General features: G+C 40.6%; 1 protein-coding gene across 1 annotated transcript in view; it reads left to right on the top strand.

Moving 5' to 3' along the window:
• The first annotated feature begins 5,864 nt into the window (after positions 1-5,864).
• Positions 5,865-18,473, top strand: part of LOC123024797 (ceruloplasmin) — a 33,465-nt gene continuing 20,856 nt past the window's right edge. Inside the window, exons 1-5 of the mRNA XM_044432955.1 lie at positions 5,865-6,112; positions 12,827-13,071; positions 14,229-14,441; positions 16,236-16,409; positions 16,969-17,223. Of these exons, the coding sequence (XP_044288890.1) occupies positions 5,958-6,112; positions 12,827-13,071; positions 14,229-14,441; positions 16,236-16,409; positions 16,969-17,223 (1,042 nt within the window). The 5' untranslated portion in view covers positions 5,865-5,957. The remainder of the gene's footprint in view (positions 6,113-12,826; positions 13,072-14,228; positions 14,442-16,235; positions 16,410-16,968; positions 17,224-18,473) is intronic.

The raw sequence follows: 18,473 nt of genomic DNA, 5'->3' as shown, positions 1-18,473 counted from the left end.
CTCTGAATAATCAGCAGTTATAGCAGTGCTTTTCTTAAGTGTTTCAACTTGCTTTTCAAAATGATCTTTGGAACTCAATAGAAATGTATACAAGAGTTTGGATCAGACCTAGGCATACTTAGAAAAGACCCAGTTAAATCAATGGGATTAACTTAAGCACCATTTGTTTTATTGGGTCTATGTATGATAAAGTCTAAATCCAACTGATACTATCTGATAGATTTTTCAAATGAGTGACCTAGTTACCTGCCTGGAATGCTTTCAGAAAAACACACAGAGGCACTGCAATGAACGGCCTTGGACTTTCAGCAAGGCGTGAGGTAGTGCAGTGAGCTTCATTTCCTCAAAGCAGGGGGCGGGTTCCTTCTGATATTTAGAAGTGCAACTTCATACTTCCATTGAGACTCCATTAGATGTATATACACCCTATAAATGGATCTGAATCAGGAAAGGAAGTGAATTCTCAAAATGGTGCAGAGATATAGGACATTTGGTGACAGTCCAGGTCCAACTGAGGAAGTCTAGCATGTAATATTGCTTTTAGTGCTATGTTAAAATAGTTGTACCACACTCATCACCTTGAGCAAAAGCAACTGTTGGTGCATTCCGAGGAAAAGAGGGGGGATGTCTGGTCTTTCCTAGCAGCAGGAGGCTGGATTTGTTCACCAACATGGCATATCTCATAGTGTCTGTAATACAGCAGCCTTGGTCTCATGAAAGTGCCGAATCCCCTTTAAAAGCCATACAGATGGTTATCACCACCACATCCTGTGGCAGCAAATCCCATAAAGTTCATGCTATGTGAAGAATCACTTCCTTTAGCAATCCATTTAATGGGAAAAAAAATGAGCTCTAGTAATACGAGAAAGAGAGAAGTTTTTATCTTGATCTATTTTCTCAGCACCGTGCATAAATATGTCCCTCCATTGTGCCTTTTTCAAAATGAAAGGGGTCCCTGAAAGGTTGCATTTTCCTTCACAATGAGGATGTCCCAGTGGCTAATGAGATTCTGGAGCAGATGGGCCATTGGTCTGTAATGCTGGCCACATACAAGTCGGGAACATTCGTTTTATGGAGAGGGTGGGCATCAGCTATATGCATGGCCTGGCACCTGCTTGAATTCCCAGTAAGAACCCCCTGGTGCTGCTTCTCCTTTTTGCCAATGCTGCCCGCTGCTTCACCTGCCTCTTGTCCTGGCCCTGACAATGATGGCGGTGAACAGGAGAAGTGGAAAATAGCACTGCTGTCTTGCCAAATGGATCTCTGTCAGCCAAGGGAGCAATTGGTAACAGTGGGATGACCATGCGAGCCATTGGGATGCAGTGATTAAGAGACTGGGACTGGGACTCTAGCAATCTAGATTCCAGTCCCCGCTTAACCATGGAGTCCCCACTTAATGGGTGACTTTGAGCCAGCCACAGACTCTTAGCCCAACCTACCCCACTGGGTTGTTGTTGTGGGGATAAGATATTCACATATCCTGGGGTTAGTCTCAACCCCCACCCCAGAAAGGACCTGAGTCTGGAAAAATCTGGAAAAACCCTGCAGATTTGGTGGGAAAGGGTGTGTGAAGTAAGGGAGGCAAAGATTTCTGTATTCCAGGACTATAATTTTTATGAGGACAACTTAACATTAGCAACTCAGATAAATCTCTGAGCAACCACCCTGGATAAACATCAGCCCACTAATGGAGATGGGGGGCACCAGATGGCACCTTGGCAGAGTCCTCCTCAGTCCTACAGCAGCTCCTGCATGCACAGTTACCTGTGACAAAGCAAGAAGGAGGGCATTTTGTTAAAAAAAACCAAACAGTTGTAATTATTTCTACTACTTTGATCCTGCATTGTCCTAAAACTCATACCCTGGAATGAACGGCTAAAGACAGATTTTTCCTAACTGATAATCTTTTATTTTACAAAAATAGTAAACTTCCATTCTTAACAGATACACTGAGAAATGATATTATACAGTACAATTTGGCATTGTCTTTCCAATTTATCATAAGCTACCATTGCTAATTCTATGGCCAACATGCAACGGCTGCTAATGCATTCCCATTCATTTCATTCCCCAAGTCAGAGCCACTGCTTGTGCGATGGAGATTTAGCACTTCCAGGAGCAACTGGAAGCTAGTGAAAACAAGGCAGGTGGGTGGAGCTCACACAGGGAACTTTGCAGGCTGGTGTTTCCACTTATTCTGGGGAGTCCTGTACAAGCATTAAATCTCCCCTGTGCGAGCAGTACGTTACCTTTGCACAACAGAATCAGCAGGAGGGGCTGCTTGCACCGTGGCTTTGGTGGGAGGAGCTGCTTCTGCCTATTGAATACAGTCCTATAATAGTAAAAACAGTAGAAGATGGAGTGAATTTTTTAAGGTTAGAAGCTGGTTTTACTTCTATACAGTTGGGCAGATGATTGCTAAAGAGATTGAACACAGTTGCATTTGAGTCAAACAATGGGTGAACTGGTAAAAAAGAAGCTGAACAGAAGAGTCAACAGGGTTAAATCCCCGAAACGCTTGGAGATTACTCATAACCACTATAATAGAGGCACAGAAATCGTGCATACCACAACTGAGGAAACAGCACAAATTCCAAGAGGTCAAGGAAGCTAGAAGAGAGAACAAAGCTTCTCTGAGAAATGGAAATGCTGCCCAATCAAGAAAACAAAAGAGAACACAAGTTTGCACAAGGGAGAAGCAAGCAGACAATTAGAGAAACACTGTCTTTGTTAACAACCTCAAGGTCAACAATAACAAATTCTTTAAATATATCAAAAGAAAGAAAAGAATCAGAGAGACAGCTGGACTGTTGGATGATAATGGAATTAAAGGAGCACTAATGGAAGACAGAGAGATTGCGGAAAAGCAGAATGAATTCTTTTCATCTGTCTTCACAACAGATACCTTTTCCTGATCTCATATATATTTCCTGAGCTCGTATATTCTGGAGGGAGACAGAGAAATTAAAGCAAATAGTAGGGACAAAAGAAGGCATCAACCTTTTTGACAAAATGAAGTCAGCAAATCACCCAGCCTAGATAGTACCCATCCCAGAGTTCTTAAAGAACTCAAATATGAAATTACTGACCTCCTTACAAAAATATTTAATATGCCCCTAAGATTAGCCTCTGTACCAGAGGATTGTAGAATGACCAGTGTAACACCAAGTTTAAAAAGGGATGTAGGGAGAATCTGGGGAATTACAGGCGAGATAGCTTAACATCTGTTCTGGATAATTTGCTTGAAAGTGTTGTTGAAAATATAATCTGTAAGTACCTAGAAGGAAAAGCCCTGCTGAAAAATAATCAACATGGCTTCTGCAAGGGTAAGTCCTATATCACCAACCAATTAGAATGTTTTGAGAGTTTCAGTAAGCATGTAGACAGGGGCAATCCAATCGGCATTGTTTACTTGGCTTTTGACAAAGTTCCCCACCAAGGGCTCCTGCAATTCTTAGCAGTCATGGACTAAAGGGGGCAGTCCTCTTATGGATCAAGAATGGTCAAAGAATAGAAGACAGAGGGTGGAAATAAATGTCAATTTCTTCAAATGGTGGCATGTAACCACTGGGGTCCCACACGATTCTGTATTAGGACCAAGGCTTTTTGACCTATTCATCAATGATCTGGAATTAGGAGTAAGCAGTGAAGTGGCCAGGTTTGTGAAAGATACCAAGCTATTTAGGGTAATTAACAAAAGGGATTATGAGCCGATCCAAAAGGATCTATCCAAGCTAGGAGAATAGATGTCAAGGGTTAGCAAGCCAATTAAGTGCAAGGAAATGTCAAGTTACTGAAAGAGAAAGGTCACATTGTTATTCTAAAGAATGTTATGAGCATTAATAATGCTAATAAAGACAATTAAAAAAACAGGTCAGGCTAAAATATTATGGTCAACTATAAAACAAAGAATGAAGATTTTTATTTGAATGAACATAGTATAAAGTTCAAGATGGTCTGCAAGTATTTACAGATACAGAGAGAGAGAGAGAGAGATCAAGCAGATGAAGATTGATCAAGCAGATCAATGTTATGATCTTTTGACAGGGGTAATAGGATGCTGCAGATTACCTCCATGCTCTTAGAAAGTTGCAGGTACGTGGAGGAAGAGATCCCATTATAGATTTTCCCATTTGTCAGCTGCTACAGAAATTTCTACAGTGGCTTTTCCTTTAGAGGTGAGAGGAATGGCTATGGAAAAGGACAGGAAGATTGGAAAGTGGATGAGGAGAGAGGAGGAGAAGCTAAGATGGGAGGCATACTAATGCTTCTCTGTATCTGTTCCCATGGACCAAGGGTCCATCTAGTCCACCATTTTGTTTGCACACTGGCCAACTAGCTACTGATGGGAACATTCCCACAATCTCTGTAGCAACTGGTATATGTAGCTGAATAGAGCCATCAGGAAGAATAGCTCAGACTAGAGCCTGCCCAGCTAAACTTATCTTTAAGAAACAATTCCATGTTTAGGCAGAAAAAGTTCTACCCATCATTTCCCAGTCAGCTCCCAGCATTTGCTAACCTGACAGGAATAATAAAAATACCCATATATCCAAAGAGAACTTTCTATTCATCACTATATCAATCTTTCAAAAAGTCATTTTAACAGTCATCTTGATGGGTGTAAAGACTGGATTTCATCTTAAAACTGCATACAATTCTCAGAGTAATGGTGAGTGTGGAATATCTCATCATTATTCCACACAGGCAAGTTGAATCTTATGCTCATGACCACATCTGGCTAACCTGGTGTCTTAATTGAACCCTCTATCTGACCCTAGAGGGCTCCTAGGGCCAGATAGCTATGCCTCTGTTCCATGATTTCCAATTGTGATTTCCTGTTTTTGGTATAACTTTTTTTTCTAATCCCAGAAATCTTGAAGTAAAGCCTCTCTGAAGATGTAGGGCTTTGCTACATGAAACTTTTCATTTGTCACTTTTCCAAGGCATTCAGGATTCTTTGCAGGATTAAAATCACTCTCTATTTTCTTTCTTTCTTTCTTTCTTTCTTTCTTTCTTTCTTTCTTTCTTTCTTTCTTTCTTTCTTTCTTTCTTTCTTATGTTCTCTTACACAAGCACAAGGTAGTGAGCAGTAAAGCAAAACTGCAAAAGTATACAAACTTCTTATAGCACAATTGTTATATAATACCAGACTTTCCTTGATCAAAAAAAGAGATGAAAATGCTTGATAATCATGGGAGGCAGAAGATGCCATGTAAAGCACCACAAACTACTGTGAAGAATCATGAGTACAAGTAAATGCCTTGTATGTAGAAAAACTCTGAATCACAGGCCACTAGGAGTATGCTTGACCTGCCCCTTTTGCCTTTGGGACCACTCATTCCTGGAATGTAGCACTCAAGAACTTCTCCAAAATTGAATTCAGCTTTCAGGTTGAGAGGGGTTGGACATCCTTAATCTAGTTTCATGTAATTAACTGGTTAAGAAATGATGAATGCCAAACAAACGGGAATGTAGAACAAATTACGTTAAAAAAAACTTTTATATTTTGGGTAAAGAAGGAAATTAGTATTTCTGTTGAAATTTTACAATATTAATAATAATCTATAATTGACTGAAAGGCAGTTGTGTCTGTGTGTCTTTTAGCCTGAAAACAAAATGGAAAAGCTGCCATGTTGTGAAATGCAGAAAATTTTATTGTACTTAGTGCAAGGAACAAATGGACATTGCCTTTGCATTGGGAAAGAACCCAAAGGCTTTCACCAGAGCAGGGGCCCTTTCATCCTTTTGATTGGGAAAGTTTCTCAAACGTGGGGTTAGAATAAGCCATTGGCTGCCTAAGTTACTGGCATCAAATTTGGCCGTGTTTATTCTAACAGACATTGTGCAACCTTTCGCTCTATTGAACTAAGCAAAGGCAAGCAAAGGGGGAGAACCTGATCTTATAAAATGAACATGCTCATTCATTAATCCGCTGTACCAATAAGGGCCAGAAAATGAAGCTGTTCCTATTAAGCAACTTGCTGGCATTTTTCTGCTCACAAGCCTATGCAGTAACTAGAGAATACTACTTTGGGATTGTAGAAATTGATTGGAATTATGCACCTGGGACAAAGAACATCATATCTGGGAAGCCCTTTTCAGAAGATGAGTAAGTGATATACATTTTACATTAATTGCATTGAAAATAAGTTTTTACCTTTGATTTGAATGGGGTTCAATCAATCTGTGGTTTGTAATGATCCAGTGCAAAGTAGTATACAACTGCAGTACCTGTTACAGCCATGCAGAAAAGAATATTTCAGCAGATTCAGCTTTTCTCAGGCTTGTAAGACAAGTGATGCCTACCGAAATGTTGATATTATACAGCACTATTAAAGGTAAAGAAGACCTTTGAATTTTAAAACAGATTATACTTAAGGAAAAGGTTGATCCACTGGGGAAAAATAATTGATTTCTGCTGCTTAAATTCACACCTAAAACCAGTTCAGCCCAGGAATGTTGTGGTCAGGTGGCTTGTGCTGGTGGGAAGTAGCTACAACAGAAAGATGTTAACATTATATTTATACCACATTTGCAAGAAGCCTAAGTCAGCTTACAATATTCTTTCCATTTTATCTTCACCACAACAACCTTGTGAGGTAGCTTAGGGCTCTGAGAATCTGTGCCTGATCCAAAGTCACTCCTTGAGCTTCATGGCTGAGAGGGGACTAGAACCCAGGTCTCCTGAGTCCCAGTCCAGCACACTAACCGTTATGCCACACTGGCTAAATATAGTTACCTTAAGCTTTTTGGGATTATGGAATGTATTTAATCGTACTATTTTCTGTTGAGCAACTGGGTGGAATATGACCCATATCTCAACACAGAAAAGGGGTTAAGTGACTTCTTAAGAAATGAATACTGAAAATTTAGGAAAAGACCTAAAATGTTTTAAGTATGGGGATAGGACCCCATGGGTCCTTTCCTTGCTACAGCGCTGGCCAGGTTGAGATCCTAGAAAGAAGCACTGGGTTTTCCTTTCTTTGGCACTCAGCAGATAGGAAAAATGGTGGGTTTCTTCTTGAAATGAGAACAGAGGCAGCCCTCAAGGTAGATCTCTCCTCTTTTAGGATAGCTGGAGGGTGGTTAGGATAGCTCCAGGACCCAGGGCAAACCTCACAATGGACTACCACATCTTGAATCATGTTTGCCTGCAACCTAAATAGGCTGGACATGTGTCCTGTTTTAGAGTCCTCTGTGAGAAAAACTGCCTGAGAACTCTCTCTGAAGATGTCCTCTGTTTGAAGGGCAGTCCTGTCCAATTCCAGTTTTAAAGGTTTTTTAAAAGCCACATAAGAATAGTTTTCCATCGCTAGGACAGCAGACTGATGAAGCTGGCATACAGGTCCCTTCATCACTGTCCTTTGTAACTATGGCAAGATGTACTACATTGCTATTTAAATTCTGATTGGGTGCATAATTTTGCATAAAAATTAGCACATGGCAATTTTTATACAAATATGCCCCCCTCCTTTTTGACAATTGATAAGCAGTCATTCTAAATCCAGATCCCTTAAGCTGGTTGTGTGAATCATCATAAGACCGGTGTAGATCCTTCTTGAGGATGAGAAGAGGTCTTACAAGAAGTGAAGATGAGGTCATTGCTGCTGCATTCCAGAAAGCGTTGAATAAACAAGACTCAGAAGCAGAACATCAACAAGGTGTAGATATTTCCTCCAGGTTCACCTCAGGTGGAACGCATCAAAGTGCCCCAGGACAACAGCACATTAGTTGACACAATGACAAGAGCTGCTTTAGAATTTAAAACCGATAATGGAGACCCTGGCATTAGGCCATCCACTTGCACAACCAAGGCTTTGTGCACATCACCCTTATTTTCCAAGCAGGCAAGGAAGAAAAAGAAATCCAAAGAACATGAAGGCACAAATACCTGGCTGGCTTACAATAACAATAGATGCACTGCATATCTGAAGAGGAAAGTTAAGGAGCGGGTGAGCAGTGGCAAAAGAAGCCACCAGACCTGCAGGCCCCTTTGGACCGGCTGTTCTATTTGCTTTCTGACAAATCAGAGAGGAGGAACATCATATTTCTTCTAAGTGACATTCAGTGAATGCAGTGGCAGTCCAGTGAAGAAAGGCTTTAACCTCTAATGCTTGATATTTCCCTTGTAACCTCAGTTTAAACTTTTGCAGACCTTGGGAATCTTAGCAATGAAACAGTGATTTTATGCAAGCTATTAGCCTTGTGGGGAACAAGAAGGAAAAGGACACAATGCCTCCGTCAACAGGAAGCCTTACAATTAACTCTGAATAATTTAGACAGTCCCAAGAAGAGGCATAACAATATGTACCTCCAATTTAATTTGTGGTTGCAGAGCTTCCTGAAAACAAGCTCGCAAGTGACCTTTTGCAACAGCTTTGAAATTGTGCAGTTATCCAAACTGATCAGAGCTTAGAAGCAAATAGCTGTGAGTCTAAGAGCCGTGCCAGCTAGTTTTGCCAGGTCTCCTGAAATCCAGTCCCTGAGATAAAGCAGGCTTGAAAACTGAGTGATAAAGCCTGGAAGAATAACAGTCTGGAGTCTTGCAGGATAGGGGCCGAGGTTATTAGTCTTAGGAAGGGGTTAAGCTCTGCAGGCTATTTGGCAGAGTACAGAAGTATAAAGTAGATTGAAGGAGAAGGTCAGGTTACAGTAGCCACCTGCACATTAAAAAAGAGGAAATGCATCACTAAAAAGAGAGCACAAGGAGATGCCAAGATGCATATGCAAATTTATACATATAGGTACAAATTTAGAAATAACTATAAGAGCCAGTGTGGTGGAGTGGTTAACATTATGAGACGGGACTCAGGAAATCTGGGTTCTAGTCCTCAGCCATAGAGCTCTCTGGGTGACTTTGGGTCAGTCTTAGACTCTCAGCCCAACCTACCTTACAGGACTGTTGTTGTGAGGATAAGATTGAGAGAAGAAGGAGAATTATGTGAGCTACCTTAAATTCCTTGAAAGGAAAAATGGCAGGATATAAATATAAAAATATAAAAAACTGTAAACAGTGTACTTGCTGATCTTCACATCAGCTCCAACCACTCCTGATGTCCCTTCTTTGTGGTTCTTTTCTTCAAATAGAGGACTTGTCTATTGGAGAACCATCATAGATTCCCATGATTAGGGGATTTCCATCATCATGGATTTCCAAACTTGGGGGACCATCATGGATTTCCATGATTGGTGACACAGCTGCTTGGCAAGAGTGGTGAAAAAGTCCATGTTACTCACTTTCTGAGATCTCACCAGTGACTGCCTTTCCACAGTGTCTAAATGGCACTTTGGAAGGACCATCACATGTCTCCTCCCCTCCCCTCCTCTCCTCTCCCCTCTCCTCTCTTTTCAATGCTTCAAAAATATGCAGTTGGGGTTGTAATTTTTGTTTTGTTGTTGCTATTATTGGTCTTTGGAAATGTACACTTAAGTCTAACTGACACTAGTATCAACATCATGAGATTTCCTATTGGCTAATTTGCACACAGTTGTTTTCATTTCTATACCACCCCACAGCTGAAGCTCTCTGGGCAGTTTACACAATCCATAAAAACAAGTGATAAAAGTACAAAAGACTGGGGGAGAAATGACAGTTAGAGAAAGGAGGGACCTGGTATTGAGTCAGAAGCCCAAAAATTTTTGTGTGGAAGAGCCAAAAGAGCAAGTTCACCAAAAATGATGTTGTGAGAACACAATATCTCCCTTTGATGATGGGATTCTCCCAGTTTCAAGTGCTGAACTGACACTTTTCAGTGTCCTCTACCTTTTCAATATTTCCCTAACTTTCCAGCTGTGCCCAAAGTGGAAGATACTAACTCCTCTAGCTTTGCACGACTCTTTTTGGAGCAGTTGCTGATACAGTTCCTGCAGTTCCATGATGGTTTAAAAAAAGCAACATGGAAATGTACTCAGATCCAAATATTGGAAAGAAAGTGGTGGCAACAAGTACACAAATGTAATTGCTGAAAGGAAAATTGACTCATTCAACCTGTGGTTCCTGTGCATTCCATGGATGGCGGAAGTCAAGAACGCAGGTGCTAGAGCATTTTAAATCAGATGCATCCCTGGTCAACAAGATAACAAAGCTGAGACCCACGTATTTTGGCCACATTATGTGATCAAGCTCATTAGAAAAAGATATAATGCTTGGAATGCTCGGAGGCAAGAGAAAACCAGGTTGGCAAAGGGCAAGGTGGTTAGACTCCATCAAAGAGGATCTGGGCCAGAGCATAGTTCAGCTGAAAGAGCTGGCATGGGATCAGAAAGTGTGGTGAGATGTGGCCCATAGGATCGCTTAAATCTGACATGACTGAACAGCTGAACAACAGGAACAACAAAGAGGGGAAATTTGTGCATCTGCATTCATTGCTTTGTTCCTGCAAGTACACAAAGTTCCCCTCCAGTTACTTTCCAGACATTAAATGTGCATACATTTCCCTTCCAGTTTTCCAAAATTTTGTGCAAAAGTCCACTCATGTGTGCAAATACTTGTACAAATAAACAAACAGACAAACCCATCTGAGTATGGTAGAATGGGACACAGAAAATATGTCACCCACATCAGCAGTACTTACAGCTGGGGCCCCATTCACTATACCCCAGGCAGCTGCATTCTCAGGGTATAATTTTTAAAAATCTGTCAGTGGAACCCCTGTAATTTCAGCAGTAACAGCTCTGAAAAGGAACTGCAAAAAGGAAATAATATCTGCCTTTTCTGGAGGAGCCAAAGGGTTTAGAAAGTGCTGGACAGTGGAGGGCATTGAGCAGTGCCAATGTCCAAGAGGATTGCATTGCCAAGGAGATTATTTCATGTGGCCCCATTTTAGTGCACTTACTCCTTGGACTATCCCTCCCCACATTTTTGGTTGTTCTGACTTGGGCTACCAGATCCCTCCTTTCTCTTACTGTTGTTTCTCCCCCAGTCTTTTGCAACTGTGTGCAAATTAGCCAATAGGCAATCCCCTAATGTCAATACTAATATTAACTAGACTTAACTGTGCATTTGCAAAAGACCAACTACAAAAAATATTACAACACCGATTGCACATTTTTGAAGCACCAAAAAAAGAAAAAGGAAAAGGAGAAGATAGGGAACTATGATGGCCCTTCCAAAGTGCTACTGCTGGTGAGATCTCAAAGAACAAGTAACATGGACAAAGAACACAACAGAAGAAACAGGTGATATCATGAATCTGAATGAACTGCAAGATGAAACAAGCAGGGAATCCTTGCCATGTGCTGACCAGAGCAGACACACACCTAAGGATAGTCTAGGGGAGATGAATGCCTAAGAAGAGCCTGCAGCACGGGGCTACCTAGATCTAGAGGGGAGCAGAAGAAAGGGATGTCACTGCTGAACCCAGACACAACCCAAGTGAGCAGAACAGTAACAGATGTGAACTTGTGTATTAAGTTCCAGTCCATTTGGTTTGTTTTATTGCTCAAAAAGAAGGATTTAATAATATGAAGGAACTATGCAAATAGTTCCTGGGAGGTTTGTGATTCCTGGGAGGAACCAGCTAGTAGTTAAGAGAAACACCCAGTGCTTCTGGCCTGAGGAAAGAAAGGCCACAGCATGAAAGCTGCAGAAAAGCTTCTTGTTTAAATAAAACTTATCATTTGTTTATCAAGCAGAGTGTCTGAGTGTTTAAGGTGCAAAGCATTCTGAAACCCTTTTGACGTTGCTCCTGAGCTCAGAGAGGGCAAGCAAAGATGCTGCAACAGCACAGTCAACAAACCGCAAGGCTAGGGGACTTCCAGGAGGCACTGAGCTCTCTGCAAGATAAGGGCCAGGCTCCAAGCCTGCCCTTTTCTCCATGTAACTTAAACTTCCCTTGAGATTCATTCCTAGGAGGGATTTGGGAAAAATATTTTCCTCCTTTCCCTTTGGCTCCTCATCCCCAAAAGTTACTCCTTAGCTACAGACCTTGAGAACAAAATTAGAACAAAGCTTGGAAACCTGGGACAGCAGCTGCTGCCATTGCCTAACTCCATGAATTAATGGTGAATTTAAAAGCAGGGGTTTCTCTGTGTTGCAATACCATGGTGGGAAGTCTCCTGGATTTCTTATTCATCTCAAGCCAAAATCATGGGATTCTCTTGCAAAAGCTTTAATCCAGCAAGCTAGAATCCACACAAGGCAGCAGGTAACCAAAGGGCACACCCAACAGTGGGGATTCAGTGCTTTAATTCCATGGGATAGACAAGCTAAGTAGGATTCTTTTGTACCAACCCTCTCATTCCCACCTCCTACTTCTATCTAGCATAGCTCAGACTGCTTTTTCTGCAAAGCTTCAATCTACACATGTGCCACCCTTTGGTTAGTATGGCTGAATAAAAACTATGGCTACAGAGTGCTTTGAAGTTTAATAAGGCATTGCAAGAAAAGAGTATTGCAGTTTTAAGAGAGAACTTCCTGTTCCTGAGTTCTTGTGGTCATATGATACATCTGGCAGAGAAATGGAAGATGGCCTTCTTTCAAGGCCTCTTTTCTTTCATATTTATATTTTCCTTGGCTCCAGAATAAATCAACAGATTATTTATTATTTTGTTGCTAAATTTTGGATTTGATTTTGCTGTACTTTGTTATGCATTTCTTTGTCAATGCATTAATGTTGTGCATTTAATATTGAATACTAAGAATTACAAATGTATTAATATTATTGTGCATTCTAAATCTCTTGTGTTGCTTTGGGGCCTTCAGGAAAAGAGCATCAATGAAATATATAGTCATAGTTCTCATGGGGCCTATTACATTTGTTGTATGAAGAACAGATGTGTTTTTTTAAAGAAGAACTTAGGCTCATATGCTTATATATTACAGACATGCTGGTGTCTTTCTCCAACAAGGCCCAAACCGGATAGGAAGCACATATAAAAAAGCTGTATACATGCAATTCACAGATAATTCATACAACCACCGGGTTGAAAAACCTTCCTGGCTGGGCTTCCTCGGCCCTATTGTTCAAGCAGAGGTTGAAGACAGGATTGTTGTCCATTTAAAAAATTTTGCTTCTAGACCCTACACTCTTCATCCACATGGTGTCAAATATACAAAAGAAAATGAAGGTAAGATTCTCTCAACCTCTCCTTACAAGACCATAACAGTTTAGCTGGATTAATAATTTCCAGTTCAACAAAACAGCATGAATGGTATATAGACAGTAGAAATCGTAATCTCTGTGAAAAGTGCATCAAGTTTCAAGGTAGACAGCAGATCATTTAATTTAATTTAAATTTAATAAAACATTTTTAGCCCATCTTTATTTTATCTAATAAAACATTTTATCCCAACGTCTCAAGACAGCTTAAGAGAGCAATCCTGAGAGCACCCTGAGAGCATCAGGGTGTGTATGTGTGTATGGGGAGACTAGGATAATTCATATTTGCAGATCCAAAATCAGAGCCCTGACCTCAGCATTGGGGATCCATACTCTCATCTGCCTTCCCTTGTACTGCATCTGGTGCAGAAACAACTCTGCTTGTTACTCTCTGAGGTCAGGAAATGGACTTTGGAGAGGAGGTAAAGGGGACATTCTGGAGCAGCGGCAAGGGAAAGAGATTGGGGTCCAGGTGCTCCTGCCTCCTTCTCTCCTACTTCAAAGTGCCATCTCGCAGAAATGCCAAGTGGGAGATGCAGGGAGGCAAAGATTGCCCCTTCTGTACCACCAGCTTTGCACTGGATGCCCATAAGCTTCTGAGTTTGGAGGCTTACAAGCATTAAGGGTACAACCCATAGCAGGTGGACATTGGAATCAGTTGGATTAGTATATTATCAAGGGCCAGGCAAGGCCACTTCCATTTTGAAGATAATCGGGACAAAATAAAGCCACCTGTGTATCTAGAGTTACTACAAAGTTGGAAGATGGATTTGGGTTATCGCTAAACAGGTGAATACAAGCTTCTGCATGTCCTTCTGGTCAGAGAGATTTCTAATGTAATGGATGTTGTTGTGGGCACCATGTTGCTTGCCTGGTTATGATGAAAGTCAAAACAGAAGCTAATAGGTGATGGATTTTATAGCGGTTTCTCCCACACCCTGTTTCAGAGACCGTCAGCAAGCCACAGACTAACTCCTGGAGTTCTGTCCAGGGTTTTCTGGATGGTCAGGCCCCCTTTGCTTTTCCTTGAACCCAAAAAGCAGAAAACAAGCCAACCATGTTTGTGAAACAAAACAAACCACTATACCTTATACTATTGCGGGTGCTCTTTCTTATATTTCCTAGGTGCTTTTTATCCTGACAAGACCTCAGGTTCACACAAGAAAGATGATGCTGTGCAACCAGGAGAGCAGCATGTTTATAGGTGGACTGCAACAAAAGACCATGGTCCAGCAGAAGGAGACAGTAACTGTATAACTAGGATTTATCACTCACATATAGACGCCCCAAAGGATATTGCTTCTGGGCTAATTGGACCTTTGATTATTTGCAAGACAGGTAAAGGATATGGTAATAGAAGGTGATAGATTGTTGTCACCATTTTTATCCCAAGAAATGGGAGGCAAAGTAATCTGCATTCACAAGGAATGAGTTTTGCTGCTGAAATCTGATCCGAACTTTCCGTTTCTCATGTATTATGTTTCTCATGCATTATGAACTTCTCATCAGCTTGAGCCATGAGAAGACCCTACTCAAGTTTATTTGACTTCCATTAAAGGAGAAAACACTAGAGATTTATGGCATTTTAAAACAATATTTACTTAATTTACAAATACAGAAGTTATGTAGAAGCCATATTCTGCCTTTATGGGATGGAAGGGCTTATGAAATGCACCTGTGTCTGAATTTGGGGGTCACTTCTTCTGGTCTACATCATAACTCACCCAGCAGAGTACCTTGACTCTCTGTGTTGCATTTTCGGAGACCTTGGAGGGGCTGCCATGAACAAGGGGGTAGGAAAATCTTTCAGTTTCTCATGGCTAAATTTGGATCCAGCCACAAAAATGGAAGCAATCTGCAAGTGTGTTTTTACCAGACAATAAACTGATTACCACAGGAACCCCAACCCCTTTGGAGCCAAGGCCACATATGGGAATTTGGGAAACTGCTGTAGGCACAGAAAAGGCCTAATAGTAGATCACCACAACAGGTACCAACCTGCTGTGTCTATGGAACGTAGGCTGAGCTTCTTTGGCAAAAACATGTGTTTCACTGAGTGCCACAACTTCCAGTAGCTGTTTCTTTTGAGAAGAGTTTATTACACATTTTAATAAGAATATATCCATACAGTCTTTAATATGCACTGATGTATTTTTGCCTGCTTCATGGATATTAACAAATGGTCAGTTAACAAATTTTCCCTTTCGGGTTGTGATGATCTCTTCTCTTCTCTTTGTTGGACTTCTTGCACTTAGCCCTCACTTAGGAAATGAGCTGAGCTGAGAGGAAGTCTGTGAACACTCATGGAATTCCAGTTGCATAACCAGCAACCTTCTTCTGCAGCATATGCAGCACAAACAAAAGCTGCAAGTCACTTGTACAGAAGAGGGTTTTGCTTCCTAGTGGATGCCTGCACAGACACTTGTGCTCACCAGAGAGTTAGAATCAGGGCTGTGAGAAAGTCTGTGGGCTGAGCCCAGGGAGTTTGGTGGATTCTCCCCACAAAAACAGATTCCTCACACATCCTTAGCACGCTTATGACAAGGAAAAGACTAGTTTTAAATCCTCAGCTCCTATGATGCAGTGAACTGAGGACAATGCAATGGGACTTGTGGTGAACTCTCTTTTCTGGAGGAAGTTAGTCTGGTTCCTTTGTTCAGTTTTAAGTGTGTTCTTAAAACATTTTTGTTTAGAATTTTAGCTGTACTAAACCCCCACTCCTATTATATATTCTTTCCTGATTTTATTTCTACTGTTCATGGTATTTTAAAGTTAAATGTTTTAAAATTGTTTTACATTTTATTAGGTTTTGAAATTTTAAACATTTAAACTAGTTTTAAAAGCTGTAAAAGAGTTCTAAATTTTTGAACTTTAAGTTTTAAGAGAAACCCATTTTGTGGGGGGTGGGGCAATGTTGACTCCCCCATGGGAGTTTCTTTGGGTTTCCTTTGTGCCATATTTTTGCGTTATATTCTGATGTGACCAAGAAATGGAGCCCAGGAAGATCAAGAGCAGCCAGTGGCCATCACATGCACCAGATCCATTCTTATATTTGTTGCATACCTACGAACTAATAACTAGGAGATGAGAACTGCAGCAGGTAAATTCTGGGAATGTGTCCTTTTCTCTTAGGAACACTACAAGAAGGAAAAGATAAGGATGTTGACCGAGAATTTGTCCTGTTGTTCTCTGTGATGGATGAGAACTTCAGTTGGTACTTAGATAAGAATATTGAGGAACATTGTTCTGAACCTGACAAAGTTGACAAAGACAATGAAGAGTTCCAAGAGAGCAACAAAATGCACTGTATGTGAGTCTTTCAAAAGAAATAGTTGCATGCTTAGAAGAAACTTGTGTGGGTGTGCATAAAGTGTTCTGCATAACTTGCACAGAAATTCACAAATTATACAATTCCATCATAGCATGGGGGAGTCAGTGGATATGCAGTATCCCTGAACATGGAATATTTGCTTCTGAACCATTTTGCATTTCTCCACAAATTTCTGCACAATGTTTGTGCTCTTACATGTGTGTTCCTACACTGGACTGGACTGTCATTTTGTTTTCCTTGATGCTCTCTCTTAAAGACAAGTAGATAATGATAGACCTGATGATTAGTTGAATGAGAAACTATTGAAATGCTGAGTAAGCCAATTGAAGTTGCTAAAGAAATGTAGGATGAGTATCATCCATATGATATCTAGAGCATCAATATAATTCAAAAATGAGTTCTGCAACAGCTTTGTTAAAATGTTAAGGCTTTTTGGAAGCACAATTTTGCTTACTTGACGACATCATGCTTGATCTCAGCTGTTTGTAAGCATCTGTGGTAATTATGTTTTAACTATGCTGTCATTTTTTAAAGCAATTAATGGATACATGTATGGATATCTTCCCAATCTCACAATGTGTGCAGAAGAGAAAGTGAAATGGTATCTTTTTGGTATTGGTAATGAAGCTGATATCCATTCAGTTTATTTCCACGGGCATGTCTTGATGGAAAGGAAACATCGAGTTGACACAATCAGCCTCTTCCCGGCTACCTTTGTGGATGCTCTCATGGAGCCAAAGAATGTGGGGGAATGGCTGCTTAGCTGTCAAGTCAACGATCATATAGAAGGTACAAAATAAATAATTGCCTTTCTATTCTCTTTACATCCCCTTACTATCATAAATATCAAAATGTGTATTTTCTTGAAATCAAGAACTTATGGGTACTGAGTTGCATTCTTATGGAAGGGCAAATATCAGATGAACAAAAGAAAGGAGGGTTAACTTCAAATGAAGACTGTCCCTCTTGGACATCATTCCTGAGGTTCTTTCGCCAGTGGGATGAACACTCCTGGCGGATTGAGAACCTTTCCTCTATTGCAGCCAGAGCTGCTCCAAATCTTCTCTGAAGGACTGGTAAGTGGGTAATCAAAGAAAATTTGAGTGATGTAGATGATAAGCAAAGAGCTTTCTGTTAGTGAATTACCTGGAAGATTTGACTTGTTTCTCAAAAGTTATATAATGTGTTCTTCTCCAGAAGAGATAACACATAATAACTGTTCTGCATTCCATAGCATTTCCATTTTTGCAAGCACAAGTGCATTCTGTCCCATTTCACACCACATGACATTTTTTAAAAGGAGAGTTAGTCTAACTTGCGTCCATATATGCCCTTCCATCCCCTGAGATCTGTGGCAGCAGCCCTTCTCCGGGAGCCCTCCGTGAAAGATATTAGGAGGGTGAGTATCCGGAGGAGGGCCTTCTCTGCGGTGGCGCCCCACCTATGGAATGTGCTTCCCAGAGAGGTCCGCCTGGCACTGTCAGTATTTGTTTTTTGGCACCAAGCCAAGACCTTTTTATTTACACGATATTTTAACTGTTAATTGCTGTTTTTATTTATTGGTTTTTATAGTTTTGCCAAGATGTATCCGGATTTTTAAGGTCTATTCTACATTTGTTTATTTGCTTTGTAAGCCGCCCCGAGGCTTTTTGCGAAGGGGGCAGCATAAAAATGCTATAAATAAATAAAATAAATAACTTGTATGAATTTTTGAGCTATTTTGTGTGCATGAAAACTGGAATGCAATTTTTATGAATACATATTTCTGCAAGCACTTTCCCCTAAACTATGCCTTTCTGTGTGCAATTTCCTATAATATGCCCATTTTTATTTGCAGTTTTCCTTAATTTATGCATCTTATGAATTTCTGGTCATGCATCTACATCAAAACGTTTGGCCAATGTGAAAACTGAATTGTATTCTGGTTGGCTTTTTAATTCTGGAAGTGAAATTTGCTGGGTTGGTTTGAAAATGTGAGCCAAATGATCTGTCATATACATTCTTGTTCTGTAGGTTGCTCTCCACTCACTCTTCCAACC

The sequence above is a fragment of the Varanus komodoensis genome, unplaced genomic scaffold, assembly GCF_004798865.1.
Source record: "Varanus komodoensis strain SLA01 unplaced genomic scaffold, ASM479886v1 scaffold25, whole genome shotgun sequence".
Taxonomy (NCBI): domain Eukaryota; kingdom Metazoa; phylum Chordata; class Lepidosauria; order Squamata; family Varanidae; genus Varanus; species Varanus komodoensis.
This window is presented reverse-complemented; position numbering and strand designations above follow the sequence as displayed.